The 19,507-nt window shown below is 42.9% G+C and overlaps 1 protein-coding gene across 2 annotated transcripts; it reads left to right on the top strand.

Moving 5' to 3' along the window:
- Window positions 1-8,951: 8,951 nt before the first annotated feature.
- CLN5 (CLN5 intracellular trafficking protein) lies at window positions 8,952-18,254 on the top strand. Of its 2 annotated transcripts, XM_013057216.2 has the most exons (6): window positions 9,055-9,186; window positions 9,662-9,767; window positions 11,823-11,988; window positions 12,486-12,530; window positions 13,476-13,701; window positions 16,269-18,254. In XM_013057216.2, exons 3-6 carry the CDS (start codon window positions 11,905-11,907, stop codon window positions 16,778-16,780), a joined length of 867 nt encoding a protein of 288 aa, XP_012912670.1. In that variant the 5' UTR covers window positions 9,055-9,186; window positions 9,662-9,767; window positions 11,823-11,904; the 3' UTR covers window positions 16,781-18,254. The 2 variants fall into 2 exon arrangements, with proteins under 2 accessions (XP_012912669.2, XP_012912670.1); XM_013057215.2 differs by lacking the exons at window positions 9,662-9,767; window positions 12,486-12,530 and having other exon boundaries at window positions 8,952-9,186.
- Window positions 18,255-19,507: the final 1,253 nt, after the last annotated feature.

Below are 19,507 nucleotides of genomic sequence, written 5' to 3'. Positions count from 1 at the left end.
GGAGTGTGTACCTCATGTGGCTGGAGCTGTTTTTACTTGAACAAATTCTTCTAAATATTACCACCAAAGCATCACTTTTCAAATACCTTTGAAAGCCTCCCTTGCCATCTTACCTCTCTCTACACATGGCTCCTGTGGAGGGGCCACCTCTGAGCCACTCTGTGGGCAGTGGCCTGGCAGGAGACCCCTCCCGGCAGCCTTGAGCACAGTTGGACTTCTGCACAGCAGTGGCCCCGGCAGCATCATCGAACCTACCAGAAGAGAAGATACCTGGGTGGAAGAAAATGTTTCTTAGGCAACTGACAGCATGACTGTGAAGAAAGTTAAAATGATCAGCTTGCAGTGGCCTCTCAAACGCTACACTGTTTGGACAGAAGCCCGAAGCCACCTTGCATGGAAAAAATCTGTTCCAACATGATACTTCATTTAAATATTGACTTAGTAAGAGAAAATGAAGGCTGTATGTACTCGGATCAATAGGAAAAAAATTACAGCAAGGTTAATTTGAACCATACAGCTGAATGATATCATACAAGAGAACTGTTATACTGAAAATATTTTCTTACAGAGTAAGCCAGTGTATCTCAAAAGAATGCATTTTCCCTCTGCTTCAAAGCCAGCTGGTCTCATTGCCTTAGAGCACCGTCCCCTACCATGTCCACCCACATCCCACCCCCGTGCCATTAGGCAGTCCCCAAATGAAAGATAATTTGTTAAGCAAAGCAGTTGCACTGATATTCATTTGCAGCAAGGAAAATGGGAAAAGGCCATAGAGCCTGCTTACCAGGCAGTAAGCTTTTCATCCTTTTTCTCCCCCTCCATCCACAAGATTATCCCAACCCACCGTGACTTCGCAGCAGGAAGGTGTCAGCTGCCAGCATGTGGGAAATGCAGCCAAAGGAGTCCTCCACAGAACCGCTGATGGGGCAGTCCTGGCCCACCCCAAAACCACCTGCAAAGAGAGGAAACGCAGGATTATTTGAACCAGCTGACCTATGAACAATTAATACTTCATCAAAGAATTAAGGCAGAGGAGAGCAATAACCCACGATTAGAATGGGAAAATAACATTTCTTTAAGTCTTCTGGGGTCAGCAATGATTTAATTAATTCGTTAACTTCATTTTTAAAAGTCAGAATAGCAACCTGTATTTGTCAAAGTTGCTCCAAGATCCTTTTGTAAAAAGCTGGTGCCAAATGCTGAAACACAAACCCAATCCTTAGGGAATTTACATGGCTTCAATGTAGCCCTTGTAGAAAGTGGATTTTATGGACATAAAGGAATTATATTAACCAAATGATAATAATAACAAACATTTTGCATCAACAGCAAAATTCTGAAGACACAGGATGGGATACCATCATGATAATAATTTTTGCTAAGTATTTCAAGTGTGGTATAAAGTAGAAATATATATTTTAAAGAGCACTTGAGATAACTTCATTCATCCTAAAAACAAAGATATAGCTTTCTGTATTAGACTAAAAGATTTTTTTTTAATCACTGTAAGTTTTTGATTGATTTACGAGTAACGCCAATTTAGAAGTGAAAACTAATTTTTTTTTTTTTTTTTTTAAGATTTTTATTTATTTATTTGACAGAGAGAGATCACAAGCAGGCAGAGAGGCAGGCAGAGAGAGAGGAGGAAGCAGGCTCCCCACTGAGCAGAGAGCCCGATGTGGGCCTCGATCCCAGGACCCTGAGATCATGACCTGAGCCGAAGGCAGCGGCTTAACCCACTGAGCCACCCAGGCGCCCGAAGTGAAAACTAATTTTAACATCAAACCTCAAGGGCAATAAAATTTACAAAGTTATCTCAGGGCATACCTATTTGCAGAGAAGAAGAAAAGAATAAACCTACAAGATACCAGCAGCTCAAATAAAACTAATCTCCTTTACGTCCGCCCCATGTTTTGTAAAGATATATTTAAATTTATGTTGTATATATAGTATGTAGCAAGTCTCCAAAAATGGTGCCTGATATCTATACCTCCTGGTATTTTTTCCCTATTGTAGACTCCTGTCTTTGAATTTAATCTCTCTTTTGATCAATGGAACATGGCAGAGGTGACACTGAGGTCATCTGTGGCTGGAGCATAAGAGGAAAGCCTGGGTTTCCCGGAATGCTGTTCTAAAGGATGCCAGCTCTCAAGTGAGAAGTTCAAACGCCCAGGGTCTGTAGGTTCCCAGGAAGCCCAAGCTTGCCAGAGGGAATGGCCAGATGGCCGTGCAGCCACGTCTCAGGTGTTCTAGCTGATCCCAGCTCAGGCACCGGACACTGGCATGAAGACACCGTGGTGCTGTCTTCACCAGTGATACCTTCAGCTGTCTGCAGCTCCAGTCACCATGCCGCTTGCCAGAGAGATCTCAAGTAAAGCTCAAGCTAAGCCTAGTCAACCAACAGAACCAGGAAAGGTAATAAATTATTGTTGACGGCGCTAATTTTGGTGGTACTTGTTACCCAGCAATATATACCCGGAATACTTGGTACATAAAACAGCAGTAAGCAACCTGTTCAGATGGACCTGTAAGCATCCACAGCAGCACACTCCTTATCTGATTCTCACTGTAGGACTTCTCCAAACCACCTTCAAAGATTTGAAGGATATTGTGAACATTTAAAATAATCTTAAAACAGGGGTTGCCTGGGTGGTTTAGTAGGTTAAGTTGATCCTGGCACTCTGGGATCAAGCCCTGAGTCGGGTTCCCTGCTCAGCGGTGGGGGCGTGGGAGGGGAGGCTGCTTTTCCCCTTCTCTCATGCTCTCCCTTGCACTCTCTTAAATAAATAAAGTCTTTTTTAAAAATAGTAATCTGAAAATAGTGGCGCCTAGATGGCTCACTCAGTTAAGCATCTGTCTCTTGATTTTTGGCTCAGGTCAAGATCTCAAAGTCATGAGACTGAGCCCTGCATCAGGCTCATGCTCAGGGAGGAGTCTGCTGGAGATTCTCTCTCTTCTCCCTCTGCCCCTTCCCTGGCTCCTGTGTGTACACAGATGCGTACGCATTGTCTCTCAAGAAAGAAAGAAAATCTTAAAAAATAGTAATCTTAAAATAAAACCAATTTTAATAGTTTAGGCAAACTGTAAACAAACTAAACCTGTTTAGTTTGAAAAAAAGATCAATATATAACATACAGTTCCTTAGGAGGGGATTAAATAAGAAGTAAAAAAATCTAAGACAATTATATTTGTAAATCAATCACTTATTTTAAAATGTGGAATCACCTATCTATAAAGTGATTTCCACACTGAAAAGGTCCAGAATCAGGTAACCCTCCACTGTGATTTCCAAAGTCTCAAGGCCTCAAGACGTGGGCTGCCTACCACGTGCCACCTGTCCCCTGTCACCTGGGAGCTGAATCAGCACCTGTACTGGAACAAGAGCTTCAGGTGATTCACGTACCTATTAAACTTAGAGACATGCTTTTATAGAGATGTGGTTCCCAAACTTATCTGCATAGGAGAATCATCAGGGAATCTTAAAAATTCCAAAATCCTGGTCATAGGTACACAGGCATAGATGGTTTTAAAGCCCTCCAGGTGGGTCCAGGTACAGTCAAGTCTGTGAACCACTGGTCACTCTTGATAGGTACTGGTTCTCAAGTTTGGCTGCACAGTGGGAGAACCTGTGGAACAACAAAAAAGCACTACCATCTGTTTCCACTCCCAGAGAGTCTAACGCGAATGGTCTCAGGTGTGACCCAGGAGCTGAGACTTTTTAAAGGCTTCCCAAGTGACTTCCAAGTACATTAAAGTTTGGGAACCGTGACCTAGAGCCTGGCACAGAGGCTTCAAAATGGGAGCTAAGTCTGCACTGCTCTTTCTGGAAAGGGGTTTAAAGTCAGTGAACATTAATTAAAACGAACAGTTGGTCTCACAGCTTTTAGCTAACTCACTGGTATAATGACAGCTTCAAGCTTGCTGGAGTTCAGGTCTGCCAATTCTTGTATGTCCCCACGGGCTCTCCTGGCACTTCCTCCAGCACATTTCTCTTCTGCTGGGCTCTCTTTCAAGTGATTAACAATGTACATCTGCTCAGCATTAGGAGCAAATAGCTTCACCTTTAAAAATAGAAATAAAAACAAATGATGTCATTGCCTCCATGAAAATAATCAAGCAAATCAATCTCAAACCAGGAAGGAAAGTCAGAAAACCACTAAGTAATTCCATATGCCTTCTGGGCCAACACCAACTACAAATAGCAGCCATAAGGAAGAAATTGTAGGAGACTTCTTGAGGGGGTGGTGAGCTCTAAATTACCTTCTAGAAAGAAAGTAGAACAGAAAGTTTGGTTTCCAAATACACATATCCACATATCTATACACACACACACAGAGTAATTAATATGTGTACGTGTGTATACATGGACCTTAAATAACACACCTATGCAGCCAAAAATTCATGTATAATTTTGACTACCCAAAAACTTAACTACCCATAAGCCTGTTGACATAAAGCCTTACTGATAACATGAACTGTTAACACATATTTTGCATGCTATATATATTATATACTGTAGCCTTACAAGGAAGTAAGATGAAAACGAAAATGTTAAGAAAGTCATAAAAGAGGGCATCTGGATGGCTCAGTCAGTTAAGTGTCTTCCTCCAGCTCAGGTCATGATCCCTGGGTCCTGGGATTGAGCCCTGCATTGGGCTGTCTGCTCAGCAGGGAGCCTGCTTCCCCCTCTCCCACTTCCCCTACTGTGTTCCCTCTCTCACTATGTCTTTCTCTGTCAAATAAATAAATAGAATCTTAAAAAAAGAAAGAAAGAAAAAGAAAACCATAAAATATATTTATAGTACTATATTGTATTTATATTAAAAAATTCTATGGATAAGTGGACCTACACAGTTCAAACCCATGTTGTTCAAGGGTCAACTGTACAGGCTTTTTTTTTTAAGATTTTATTTACTTATTTGACAGAGATCACAGCTAGGCAGAGAGAGGAGGAAGCAGGCTCCCTGCAGAGCAAAGAGCCCGATGCGGGGCTCCATCCCAAGGCCCTGGGATCATGACCTGAGCGGAAGGCAGAGGCTTTAACCCACTGAGCCACCGAGGCGCCCCCTGTACATGCTTTTTAAAGAGATGGAAGAGAGGACTTGATTTTATTTTAATATTTTATTTATTTATTTATTTATTTATTTGTCAGAGAGAGAGGAAGAGCACACGCAGGAGGCAGAGGGAGAAGCAGACTCCCCACTGATCAGGAAGCCTGTGCTGGACTCTGCCTCAGGACCCTAGGATCAGGACCTGAGCTGAAGATAGACACTTAACCAACTGAGCCACCCAGGTGTTCTGAGAGCATCTGATTTTATAGATAGAAACACAGAGGGCTCAAAACCATAGAGGATTGATTAAATCTATCATTAAAGTCTTTCCAAAGCTGGGATTCTCAAGCCTGCTGCATATTAGAGTCACCTGGAAAGGCTGAGGCCCCGTCACATGGACTCTCTGGGACTGAAGCACTAGCTTGGTTACTGGTATGTCTTAAAATCTCCAGAAGTGATCCCATCAATTATCAGAGTTGGCAACCACTGATCAAAGACAAGTAGGAAATAAAACTCACAAATTCAGTTAAAATTTCAGGGGTTTTATTTATTTATTTTTAAGATTTTATCTATTTATTTGAGAGAGCACAAGCGAACAAGAGAGGGGAAGAGGGAGAAGCAGACACCCCGCTCAGTGGGGAGCCTGACACAGGGTTCAATCCCAGAACCCTGGGATCAGGGCCCAAGCTAAACGCAGACACTTAACTGAGCCACCCCCACCCAAGCACCGCTAAAATCTAAGGGGTTTTAATGTAAAAAACCCAAAGCAGACCATTTGGTCTCAGTTGACTCACTTCCACACAATCAACCCAACCAAGCTCTGGATTATCACCCCCAGTCTGCCATCAGAAATAATTCCTCTTTCCGCAACCATTGGACCCTGCAGGGTCAGAGTCATGAAGATTAGGAGGCAAGGAAGGAGGCTCAAGTAGGCACCTATATACTGGGGCCCTTGGTGTCATACTTTCTCCATTGACATCCACCTTACCCCAAAACTTGCAGGTCCACTTCTCCAGGAACTGGATAAGGCTGGTCTGAGACAAAGGTCCCTTGACTTGCTGGGAAGGTTTTAGCCTCCTGTTATTAACCTTTGTATTTGTTTAAAATATATATTAATAGTCTAAACATTCTCTCTTCCCTGTATTTTTGGTTTTGTTTTTTTGTTTTTTTTTTTAAAGATTTTATTTATTTATTTGACAGATCACAAGTAGGCAGAGAGGCAGTCAGAGAGAGAGAAGGGAGGAAGCAGGCTCCGCGCTGAGCAGAGAGGCTGATGCGATGTGGGGCTGGATTCCAGGACCCTGGGATCATGACCTGAACCGAAGGCAGAGGGTTTAACCCACTGAGCCACCCAGGCGCCCCTATATTTTTGTTTTACAAAACCAAGTAATATCTCCAATCCATGTGATAGATCCATGGGAGAGAGTCTAAACACATATATAGCCCATTATTAGTATAAAGGGAAAAAAAGCTTACAACATTCTGATGGGCTAGAAAGATGAAAAAAAAAAAAAAGTGGACTGGTTTTTAAACCAGTAATTCTGGAAGCAGATTGACTTGCAGTTGCTTTGAGAAATTAACCAGATCTACCTGCCCAATGTACAGGTGAAAATAAAAATTTAAATTTCACTTAAACTCTACCCTTCTCCAGAGAATCCTATAACTCTCTTTTTCCCTTTGAGGAGATGCCATACAGTTCCACTGGTGGGCAAGAGCTCAGTGGTTGATAAACATGATTTTATCAGACTACACTAATGTTCTGAGTACTCTTAAACTGAGCAAAGACCCAAGGGAAACCGATTGGATTATAATTCAATCCAGTTTTTTTTTATGGATCTTCAAGATTTGAAAACCATGAACTAGGGGAACCTGGGTGGCTCAGTGGGTTAAACCTCTGCCTTCTGCTCAGGTCATGATTTCAGGTCCTAGGATGGAGCCCCATGTCAGGCTCTCAGCTCAGTGGGGAGCCTGCTTCCCCCTCTCTCTCTGCCTGCCTCTCTGCCTATTTGTGATCTCAGTCTGTCCAAATAAATAAATAAAATATTTTTAAAAATAAAAAAAATAAAAACCATGAACTAGAGAGAAGTCAATATAATGAGGGATCAGGCAACAATAGTCTATCTGCATCTTTAGCCTGGGATACTGGGGTCATAGCCAAAAGAACAGAAGGCAGAACCAGACCAGAGCAGATGGGAGCTACAGAGAGACTGAGTTAGGGCTAATATGAGGGACTGCTTTCTCACCATTAGAGCTCCCTACACCCGGAATGAAGAGACTGCAGTCCTAAGAGAGAAGATCCTCACCACTGACAGCAGTGAACTTGAAGCTTGTTTCTATAGCTCCAGGAGGTCCTGAGTAGGATGAGAAGCTCCCCTGTGTTCCTCTAGCATATCCCATTATTTGTAAACTGTTACTTCGGAGAGCTGTATTAAGCCAAGCTCCTGTAAATACCCACGGGGAATCCTGCGGGTGCCCTATCAAACTGAACATTACATTTCAGCTGCCATAGCTAGGATGTGTTGCCCACCCTCCTTCACACCCCAACCCCTCCCCCTTCCCCGCCCAACTCGTTCAGGTCTTTGAAGAGGTCATTTCAGCCTTGGGGATGCTAAACTGAAACGCCGGTATGCAGGAAAGCTAGGAGGGCAACCACCTAAACGTTTAGATAAGTGATGCCCTGACTGAATTTTTTTTTTTTAAGATTTTATTTATTTATTTGTCAGAGAACACAAATAGACAGAGGCAGGCAGAGAGAGAGGAAGGGAAGCAGGCTCCCTGCTGAGCCCAGAGCCCGATGCGGGACTCAATCTCAAGACCCTGAGATCAGGACCCGAGCTGAAGGCAGCGGCTTAACCCACTGAGCCACCCAGGCACCCGCCTTGACTGAATTTCCACAGAATTCTCCAACCTGGGGCAGCAAGCGGGCAAAGGTGGGGGGCCTGGGGGTTAACGAGTTCCCATTAGCCCTCAGAAGGCCTAGTAGGCCTGAGGAAGCCAGTGCCGCTCCCTTCAGCCCAGCATGGTTCATGCGGGCGCCTGTGGTGGCATCAGCCCCCTCACGTACTCCCAGACGCTTCCAGATACTGTGACGGTTCACAAGGGCTGTGGGTGAAGTGAAGGCAAGATGCTCTCTCGGGAAACAAGGGACAATCCGTTATAACGCTTTTAATGGACATAGGTCAGTATCTTTGTATCAAAGTATGGTAGGCCACGGGTATCTCACCAGAAGCAGGGCTGTCTTGAGGTGGCTGAAGGGTCACAGAGGGGTACGGCAGAATCTCCTTCCCCACGGAAGTGGTAGATCCCAACAAGGAAGAGCATCTGGGGCTAGGGGACGAGGAGGGTTAAACGGCGTTTAGAGTGATGTGCTATCGCGGGGTAGGACCAGTCATTCCTCCATCCCTGTCGTCCTCACCGCACCACCACCGCCAAAGGAAGATTCTCTCACGCAAATGTTTGCGGTCAGCTAGTCTGGACCCTGGGGAGCGGCGTGAGAGTTCCGTGCTAGAGACTCCAAAGAATGGGCCCAAAGCTGGATTTTTTGTTGGTGGTGGTTTGGTTTGGGGGGTCGTTGCGGAGCGGAGGTCGGAAAATAGCTCCAAAGAAGGGGTGAACTTTAAACGCAGACGCGGGGCCAGAAGCACGGGCATTCTGGGTCCGTTTCTTAAAAAGGAGGCTCCGAGGCCCGGATGGAGCGGGAGCGGAACCCAAACGCCTTCCTGGTCGGCGAAGCTAGGAAGTCGCCACCGTGCAGGCCGCAGTGGACAGGAAAAAGAAGCGCGCCGAGGGGCTCGGCTCCCTCCCACTCAGGCGAGCGACGGGCGTCGCGGGCCGGGGAGAGGGCGGGGCCGGCCGGACCCTAGGGGCCGAGTCCCGGGTTGGCGCGGCGCGGCGCGGGGGCGTGGCTCCGCGCATGCTCAGCTCGCGGGCTGTCCGCGTCGCCAAGCTCGAGAGGCGCCGGAAGCACCGCGAACCGCGCCATGGTGCGGGAGGGGAACGCCGACCCGGGGGTCGCGAGGCAGCGGGCCGCGGGCGCGGCGCCAGGGTGCGCGCTTTGGTGCTGGGCCCTGGTGCTACTGTGGCTGGCGACAGCCGCGGCCGGCCCCTCCCGGCGCCAGTGGCCCGTGCCCTACAAGTGAGTGCGCGCGGCGCGCGGGCGGGGCGGGCGCGCGCACGGCGGGGGCTGGCGGAGAGGGGAGCCTGGGGCCGAGAGGCGCTCCCGGCGCGGTGGGAGACGGAGTTCAGCCCGTCCGAGTCGCCGCTGCCTGCCGCTCGCCGCCCTCGGGCCTTTCTTCGTCTCCTCTAACACTTGAGCAAATTTCTAGGTGATGTAGGCTCAGGACAGTCCCTAGTCAGGGAAGAAACGGGGAGTAATGTCATATTATTGAGTGACTTTTAGATGCAAGTAACCGACTGTTTGAAGAGTTTGGGGAGACTTTAACGCCCTGCACGCCGTTAGTTATCATGAGCGCGTACCCGTTGGCACAATTTACAGCATGACCTACTGGCCTGGGTTCTCTGAGACTGACGTTTTTATCCCCCAAAGTCACGTGTCCTTGGACCCAGGCACCCCCGGAAAGTTGGTGACCTCGTTTGTCCCCCGTTTCCAGTCTGCGTGTAGGATGTGGTCGCAAGACCAGGATACAGACTGCGAACCTGTGACGCTGATTGGAGCCTCTGACGTAGAAGAGGATTTACACGGCTTAAGACGACCAGGTGGTTAAACACACCGAAAGAAAACGTGTTGTTCACAATCAGGCAGGGCTTTTGAAAACGCACAGCCATTTGGGAGGACAGAACAGTGAGTGGGGTGTCAGGTGAATGTAATGGTCAGGAGAGAACTCTGGGTTCCAAGCTGGGCGCCACCGTCACTAGCTGTTCCATACTCCGGATCCCTGTGACCTCGGGTCCCGAGTGAGCGGGAATAGTAGCAGCATTTACCCCGGGTTTGTTAGGAGGATTACATCTAGTAAATGTCAGCTGTTGTCAGGCCTCGATATTAGTGTTTTCTGCTCACTGAAAGGCTTGCACCACTTCCTTGTTTTGCTTGAGATATATAAAAAGAGAAGTTTGGGGTTTCTTGGGGAAAAAATTCAATAAAAGGTTCATAAGAAGTAAAAAAAATTAAATGTTCAATAAAATAAGGGATTGTAAATCCAAAACTACTTGATTTAAAATTAGGGCAAGGTATGGACTATAACTCTATGATTCTATAAAAGTTTCTAATCTCAAGTGAATATAATAAAATTTAACTTTAATAAGCTCATACAAATTATGCTTTTGAAATTACCCTTAAACCTACAAGAGGTTTAGCTGTGGCCAAGTGAAAACTATATAGTTATGTATTTGTTAAAACCAGATGAGCACCTGTAAAACAGGTAAGAAGTATACCTGAGTCTTATAAACTTTGTGTGCGGTGGGGGATATTTTTGGCTAACATCAGTATTCTTCTTAAAATAAGACATTTTTGTTCCTGTGTTAGGGTTAAAAGAAAACAGATCTTTCTAAACCCTTAGAGATCCAGGATTCCTCGAGGGTAGATGGAGGCAGCCTCCTTCTTTCGTGGGTATATTCTAGTGCCACATACGGAAGGTGATCGGGGTAGGTACTACTACTGTCCACACCCTAGCCCTACTGCCACGGCCTTCTCTGGGGTATTCTAGTTACATTATTACAGTAATCTACCTGACCTCAGCCTTAACTTCCCTTCTCTCACTGCTGTCCTCTAACTCATAGAATAAGGTTTGTTTTGTGGCAAATCCAGTCAGACCAGGTCTACTACTTAAAAATCCTTGAACCTCTCTGGGGCTCACTCCTCGCCAGTGGCCAGTCGTAGCTTCCAGGGCTTGCCGATCTTGCTGCGTCAGTGCAAAATGACAGTCTCTGCGTCCCTCTCCTGCCGGGAAGGCTGGATTCCTCATTCATAGTTTTATTTACTTGCTGTCTTATAATACTTAATGTTTCCTCTATTTTTGTGTCCTGACCTTCAGAAGTATTTTAAAACCTAAACCAGGTCTTCATCTCTTTCTTTCCCCTCCTCATCTCCACATCAGGTAGAAGTGATTTCTTTTTTGGGCCCATAGGACTCTGAAGGGAACATCATTTTAATTTTGTTTTCCTTCTTCCTACTATAGCGTCTGACTCATAGTAGAGCTTGAATAAAATTGGTTGAAAATAGAAAATATATTCTATTTAGTCATTTATTTTGGAATCATCTTAACATGGAGAGTTTAGATAATTAAATGTCACTTGAAAAAACTACTTTATTCAGTAAATATTTGTCTACTAAATAAGACCTGATCTGTCAACATTTTAAGATACAGCCCCCATTTTCAAGAATTTCACAATGGGAGAAGGAAACTAAGAAGCATGCATTTAGCAAAGTGCTCTTAATATATCATTTGCTATCAAAGCCATCATTGCTGGGCACCTGGGTGGCACTCAGTGTCTGCCTTCAGCTTAGGTCATGAGCCAGGGGTGCTAGGATCAAGCCCCAGATCAGGCTCCCTGCTGAGTGGGGAACCTGCTACTCCCTCTCCCTCTGCCTGCTGCTTCCCTTGCTTATGCTCTCTCTCTCTACTAAGTGAATAAATAAAAATAAATAAAGACATCATTGGCATTTGTTCACAGGATAAAGAAAATGTTTAAACACCATGGGCTAAAGTTTTGAATGTTTTCTCTGAAAATGTTACATGTTCTGGATTTGAAAATGTGCAAGAAGAACCACATTCCTATTAGAATCTAAGTTAGTGGTTTCTTTTTCTCTATTAGACGCTTTTCCTTCCGTCCAGAACCAGATCCTTATTGTCAAGCTAAATACACGTTCTGTCCAACTGGCTCACCTATCCCAGTTATGAAAGGTGATGATATCATTGAAGTCTTTCGGTTACAAGCCCCAGTATGGGAATTTAAATACGGGAACCTCCTGGGACACTTGGTAAGGCTGCATCTTGATCTTATAACTTTGGTTAATTAGATGATTTATTAAGTGGATGAGGGAATAATTGCCATTCAAAGGGCTAATGGGAGATAATGTTTAATTGGTGTTCTTCATGGTAAAATGAATAGTCAGTGGGGTGCCTAGGTGACTCAGTTGCTTAAACATGTGACTCTTGGTTTGGGGTCAGGTCATGATCTTGGGGTCATGAGATCCAGCCCTGCCTCAGCTCTGTGCTTGGGGGCAGACTCGGGTTAAGATTCCCTCTCTCTCCCTCTGCCCCGCACCTCTCTCTGAAGGGCACCTCTCTCTCAAGGGCATGCACGGATTCGCAAGCTTGTGCACATGCGCTTGCTCTTTCTCTTTCTCAAATAAATAAAATCTTTAAAATGTGTAGTCAAAAAATATTACCGTATTTTGTGACCCTGACAATAACAAATGCAGTTGCTCTAATCCTTTTTGATTGTCCTGTATCCATACCCCCCTCCTGTACCCAGCTCTTGGAAAGTAAGAAAGGAAGTCCAGAGGAAGGGGCAAGGCAGGTGAGAAACATTTCACTTCCAGTCCCTGCTGTGCACATTTCTGCTAGGATCGCTCACCGCTTGACCCGCTAATGCCCCTGCAAAGTATATAGACTGCCTGAGACTGTGGCACGGAGCTTCTCAAATCAACTCTAAGGAAATTAAGAGCATGTCCATATAGCAGACATCCTTACTATCTGAGATAGGCAGCAGTGGTCAAAACCAGAGTGGAGGGGCACCTGGGTGGCTCAGTGGGTTAAAGCCTCTGCCTTCAGCTCAGGTCGTGGTCCCAGCGTTCTGGGATCAAGCCCCTCATCGGGCTCTCTGCTCAGCGGGGAGCCTCCTTCCTCCTCTCTCTCTACCTGCCTCTCTGCCTGCTTGTGATCTCTGTCCGTCAAATAAATAAATAAAATCTTAAAAAAATAAAAAATAATTAAAAAAAAACGAGTGGAATGGTGAGTGCTGTGAAATGTGTAAGCCTGATGATTCACAGATCCGTACCCCTGGGGCAACTAACACATTATATGTTAATAAAAATAATTAAAAAAAAAAAAACAGAGTGGAGGAGAGCCTGGAATTTGAGGAGCCATAGAGCGGACACAAGAATAGCAACATGGAAGAGGAATGGCTGAGCAGTTGTTCTACCTGAACGCAGTTGTGGTATATTAACATTTTCTCCCATTTGGTTCCTGGACCAGTAGGTCCTTCACAAATGCTTTTATTTTTTATTTATTATTTTTTTTAAAGATTTTATTTATTTATTTGACAGAGAGAGATTACAAGCAGGCAGAGAGGAAGGTAGAGAGAGAGAGAGGAGAAAGCAGGCTCCCTGCTGAGAAGAGAGCCCGATGCGGGACTCGATCCCAGGACCCTGAGATCATGACCTGAGCTGAAGGCAGCGGCTTAACCCACTGAGCCACCCAGGCGCCCCACAAATGCTTTTATACATGTATGGTTTTTACACAGAAAATTATGCATGATGCCATTGGATTCAGAAGCACTTTAACTGGCAAGAACTTCACAATGGAATGGTATGAACTTTTCCAACTTGGAAACTGTACATTTCCCCATCTCCGACCTGAAATGAATGCCCCTTTCTGGTGTAATCAAGGAGCTGCCTGCTTTTTTGAAGGAATTGATGATATTCACTGGAAGGAAAATGGGACGTTAGTTCTAGTAGCAACCATATCAGGTAAGTTTCAAAAAATATGGCAGTATCTGACGATTACATCAATATCCAAATGAAAAAAAAAATTATTTCCATTGAGACATTTCAGTCATGTTCTACTCTTGATGTCAGTTTACAAAATGTACTTCTGGAAGCAATAACTTTTGACCCAAACTATTGCCCATGGCAAGTTCACTTTTAGGTGATGGATGGTGTCTCTCCTCTATTCCATGGGGTGGGGGGGAGAATGAATTTTCTGCAATTAAATTGGACTTAATAAATGAAATAGTGGAAGAAAATCCACAAAATGCTTGACAAAATAACTGATTAAAGGTCCTGTTCACTGTATCTGGAAAAAGACTTAGTGATGATACCATATTTTTATGTCAAGAAGTATTAATAGCTGTCTCTCATGGGGACTTAACTTGGCTCAGCGGTTCCAAGTGCTTTATCTATATATCACATCATTTATTATCATAACCACCACCCCCCGAAATAGATACTGTTACTCTGCCTCCCCCGTCATTTTACAGATAGGGAAACTAAAGCACGAAGTGGGATTCCAGACCTGGCAGTGAAGCCCTATTGACCATTTTCTTAACGACTTCGCGCCATTGCTTCCCAAAATATGCATGATCTTACAGACTTGAGGCTCCTTGAGCAATTGAAATATTTTATCTCTAACATTTTCTTAGATTTTTTTACTTTTGAATGTATTGGAAAGTTGCTGAAACACTTAGAATTTTGCTTCATGTGTTGTGTTGTTGGGTAGTGATGAAAAAAGTTCAGAGCTTTCATCAGAAACTAGTGTGTGACCTTGGGTGACCTTTTACTTTCTTGACTCATAACCTCATGTGTAGAGTGGGGATGAGACTATCATTGGATCCTAGAGGTAGGGAGCTTGCCCATAGGATTCATAGAGCTCTGCATTATAATTGTTGCTCTCCTAGAAAGGGAATAATCTGGAAGGAAAGCCCTGTTTGTGATAAGAATTTTGCAGTCAATCACAAGACCTGAGGATGTTAACATGCTTTCTACTTTGATAGCTCTTCGCACAGCATTTTGGATTATGTTATCTGACAGTTCAGTGAGGAAAAGAAAACACTCTTCTTTAATATGTAAGGAATTGAGGGTCAGCCAGGTAGCATGATTTACCAGTCTCTTAGATCACAGGTCTGGTTGTAGAACCAGGGATAAAATGTCATCTGGGGATCTTCTAACTATAGTCCATGCTGTTATCTGATCTTCCTTACTGCTTTCTAATTGATATGCCCCAAACCATCCCAACAATATCAAAGTCCATTTCTCTTTTAACTGTGCTCGGTGTTCATATTCTTCTTTTCATTCCAGATCAGTTACATTTCTTTCTCTTACTCTCTGAAAATCCTGACAACGGTATATGATATGAACAAATGATCATTATTTCATGTAAAATAGTTTGTAATATGCTAGTACTTAAATCTTTCAAGTTATCCTTCTGCTTTGTGATTAATCCTGTTCATTGATGTTTTCTCATGTTACATAGTGTTTTGAAGTATTCTTATCTCTTAATTATAGCAGTGACTTTTTAAAGTTGAAGAACACTAAGAACAGTATCCCCAGTTCTAAGAAAACAGGCTTTATATTATTCCACACTTTTAATTCCATAAATTGATCAAAGCAGCCACTCTTCATTTTATAGGACATGAAGTATTGATTTTATAGACTCAAGTTTGAGCACTTAAGAAAGGTTCACATAAGGTAACAAGGTGAAATGTTGGGGCCAGGCTCTATTAGACATTGTAAATGCTCAGAGGAGGTTGTAACCATGCAAAGTATGGCATTCTGTTAAATTTTGGGAAGATTAGTGTGGTACAAGATGTTAGGAGAGTGTGAGACGTTCTGGAATCACATCCACAAACGTGGCTAAAAACATTTCCACTTTAGTTCTTCATTGTAAGAATGGTTAGGGGATGGTTGTAAGCAGGACCCCAACAGCTACAAGTATAGAGAGAAAAGGGAAATAACAAATATTCAAGGAGGATAGGGCATAGTAATTACTTTCTCTTGTAACATTAGTAGGCCAGCCTTCTAGAGTAGCCGGTCCCCCGGCTGCTGTTCATACTATATGCACACTGTGCTGCATGTGACAGAAAAATTCTGCATGGCCCCCTCCTCCATTCTTCACACTGCCTTTGTCCCATTCACTTTTACCTCTTCCTCAAATTTTTCCTTGTTTTCTTTTGCCTCTGAATCCAAGAGTTGTTGAGTTGGGGTAAAGAGAGGGCTCCTGCATGTATCTAATTTTGCTTTTGACTATACTTTAAATGTTTATAGAACTGGTATGTAAGGCTTTATACACTTATTATAGCTGATGTTAACGATTCAGAAATACCTGGTGCCTTGAAAAATAGAATAAAAACTGGCTGAGCTTGGACTCCTATTGTGAGATGCAGGTTTGGAACTATTAGTATAAATAATAAATAATTAGGTAAATAAAGAATAATAAAAACTATTATTTATTCGTGCCCTTAATCATCAGGTTAGAACATTTTCATAAAACTATTTGATTCGCTTTGATGCTTACATAGGTAATTTTTTTTTTTTAATAGGAAACACATTTAACGAAATGGCAAAGTGGGTAAAGCAGGACAATGAAACAGGGATTTATTATGAGACATGGACTGTGCAAGCCAGCCCAGAAAGAGGGGCAGAGACATGGTTTGAATCCTATGACTGTTCTAAATTTGTGTTAAGGACATATAAGAAGTTGGCTGAACTTGGAGCAGAATTCAAGAAGATAGAAACCAACTATACAAGAATATTCCTTTACAGTGGCGAACCTACCTATCTGGGAAATGAAACATCTGTTTTTGGGCCAACAGGAAATAAGACTCTTGCTTTAGCCATAAAAAAATTTTATTACCCCTTCAAACCACATTCGTCAACTAAGGAATTTCTGTTCAGTATCTTGCAAATTTTTGATGCAGTGATTGTACACAGAGAGTTCTATTTGTTTTATAATTTTGAATATTGGCTTTTACCTATGAAATTCCCTTTTATTAAAATAACTTATGAAGAAATCCCTTTACCTAACAGAAACAAAACACACTCTGATTTGTAAAATTTTAATTCTACTGCTCTTTTTTTCTGTTACCAGCATGTGTTTTTCAAGGGGTGATTACATTTGTGGATTTCTTAGGCCTTTCTGTCTTGGAGCAGAAATGCACCTGGGCAGAACTGCCACCTATCATCTCAGGACTTTTCTTCAAGAGAAGCTGAAACACTGCGTTGGCCAAAGTGAGCACATTAGGTGACCTTGATTGCAAACTCCAAGCCTCTGCTAATAAGAATTATAGTTCGTATCAGATACGTAGGATCTTCGGGTCCTGTATTTTTTTAAATTGTGGATATGGTGTGCCAAGATTTTTAAAATACCCTCAGTGACATTCATGATGGGAGGTACTTTTTTCTGGTATGGTAGTTAACGCTTTTTCCTCATTTTTTGGTAGTTTAGACTGACTTGACAGCTTTTATAACTTTGGGGACCAGGTCTAGTAGTTTGGTTTTGTTCTATTCACTTAAAGACTAATTTGGACACCCTAATTGCTGCATTTGTGCTTCCGGATGAAGTACAGTGTTAAAGAGCACAAGTTTCCAGCTAGCATTTTAGAATTAGCTAGTAACTGGCACTTTGTGATTTAGGCAGATGAGCATTTCTGAACCTTAGTGTCCTTATCTCTGTGATGAGTCATCTTGTCAGGATTGTTGTAAAGGTTGAAGCCATATATGTTTGTCATAGGAAAGTTAAAGTAAATGGTCGCTATAATGATGAGTCAAAGAATAAAGTGCCATCTTTGACTTGGCCTAATATAGTTTACATGCCAACCTTTCATGGGTTTTATGGTGATACCCTAGACTTTGAGCTGGCAGTTGAATGCGTCTGCAGTTCTTTAAACACAGGGGACACAGAAGTATCTGACTGCAGATGCACCTGGGTGAGCAGGCACCCCCTGACTCCCCTACTCCTCTGGTATTCCTTCCACTCAGTAGAGATGCCAGCTCAGTAGAAGAGGGTACACTTCTGACAGGGGACAGGTTTTTGTCAAGATCTCCAAGTAGCTGTGCTTCCTTCCATTTAGGGCCATCAAACAAGGTTTCAAACCCTAAGTTGGATGATCAACTGAACACTACTGTTCATAGGAAAAACACAAGTCAGTAAGATGGTGAAGCAGAGACAATCTGTTTAACACATAAATTATGTTATTTAGTTTCTACTAACAGTTGAGTGCCTCTTGAGAAGTTAGGTACATTATCATTGAGTTCTCTTAATCCAGATGATTAAATTGGGGCTTAGAAGGTTGAATGACCCTTCCCTGGCTACCCAGTTAATGGTAACGGAGCCATATTTGAACCAGTTCTGTTGACTGCATGGCAAACATTATGAAGTGAGGTTTAGTTGTTTTCCTCAGACAAGTGTCCGTACCACAGGTTACCAACACTAGGTTACTAGTCAACTACAGATACCAAAACATTTTAAAGCAACTTATTGGAGTAATTTTGTTTCTGTTGAATCTAATAAAAAAAAATGGCTTGTACTTTGTATGTCTTTTATTTCATTTGTCTAGGAATTCTTTATTGACTTTTTAGGCACTACAAAAAACCCAGCCCTTCACCACAGATAGCTTGAGAAGCACTGCATTATTTTGCTTACTGTAGCACAAAGGCAGTCTTGCTCAAATACATGGGAAGAACTTTGTTTCACTGCTTACCATTTGGCCTATAAACTCATATTAATAGTGCCTAAACATCCCTAATTAAGTTTGTCCCTTTAACCTGCTAGTTTAGTTGTCTTCAGAGTGTCACAGATGTGGATCTTTGCATTATCTCCACCTAGTGGCTGAATTCGGGCAATGCCAACTTTCACTGGATTTTTAGGAAAATTGATCTGGGAAAACAGAATTTTGTTTTCTAGAACTACATTGGGCAAACAAGCAAAAACTCCTGTGCCACATTTGTGTTAACTCTAAAGCACAGAACTTGGTTCTGTAGCAAAGACAAATGAGGACATCTGGATGTGGAACTTGAATTTTAAAGCAAGATTCTAGTTTAAAAAAAATCAGTATTTTTCAGTTCCTAAGAATATTAACAAATCAAGGAATTCTCTAAAAATAACAGGCAGACTGGGTGACTAGAGAAGAGCATAAAAATCCCATTAGTACTTAAGAATTTATCAAACTTGTCAACTGTACTTATAAGATGAAGTAGGGCTTCTGGAGTGGAGATTGAATGAACATGCTTTCAAAATGTCTAGGCAGGAATTTGCTGATTAAATTTTGCTGCCCTTTGACCTACTATATAACTTAAATGTGATTTCTATTTTTCTATTTGTTATGAATATATAAAATTTCCTGTTAAGACTGATTTAAGGCTTTGGAATAAATATATTCCCACTTATTAATTCTGGTTCAGTGTTAAGAAAGTATCCCACAAAGTGTCATCAAATATATTTTAATAGTTACAGGGGAACAGTCAAAAGGTTAAAATACTATTTGGAACCCTTGATATTGGCTCCTTTGAAATCAGGGGGAAAAAATTTCTTTGGAAATTGCATCTAGCTTTATAATCTGGTCTGGTGGTACTTAATGAATTTTGGGTGGGACTTCATTTCCTTTAAGATCATTTATTTATTATTTTTTAATTTATTTGACAGACAGAGAGGGAACACAAGCAGTGGGAGTGGGAGCGGGAGAAGGAGGCATCCAGCTGAGCAAGGAGCTGGATGCTGGATCCCAGAACTCTGGGATCAAAACCCGAGCCAAAGGCAGATGCTTATTAAGGGATGAGCCAC

The sequence above is a fragment of the Mustela putorius genome, unplaced genomic scaffold, assembly GCF_011764305.1.
Source record: "Mustela putorius furo isolate JIRA1106 unplaced genomic scaffold, ASM1176430v1.1 tig00003974_pilon_pilon_pilon, whole genome shotgun sequence".
In the NCBI taxonomy this organism is placed as follows: Eukaryota; Metazoa; Chordata; class Mammalia; order Carnivora; family Mustelidae; genus Mustela; species Mustela putorius.
Note: the sequence above shows the minus strand (reverse complement) of the source record. Positions and strands in the feature narration are given on the sequence as shown.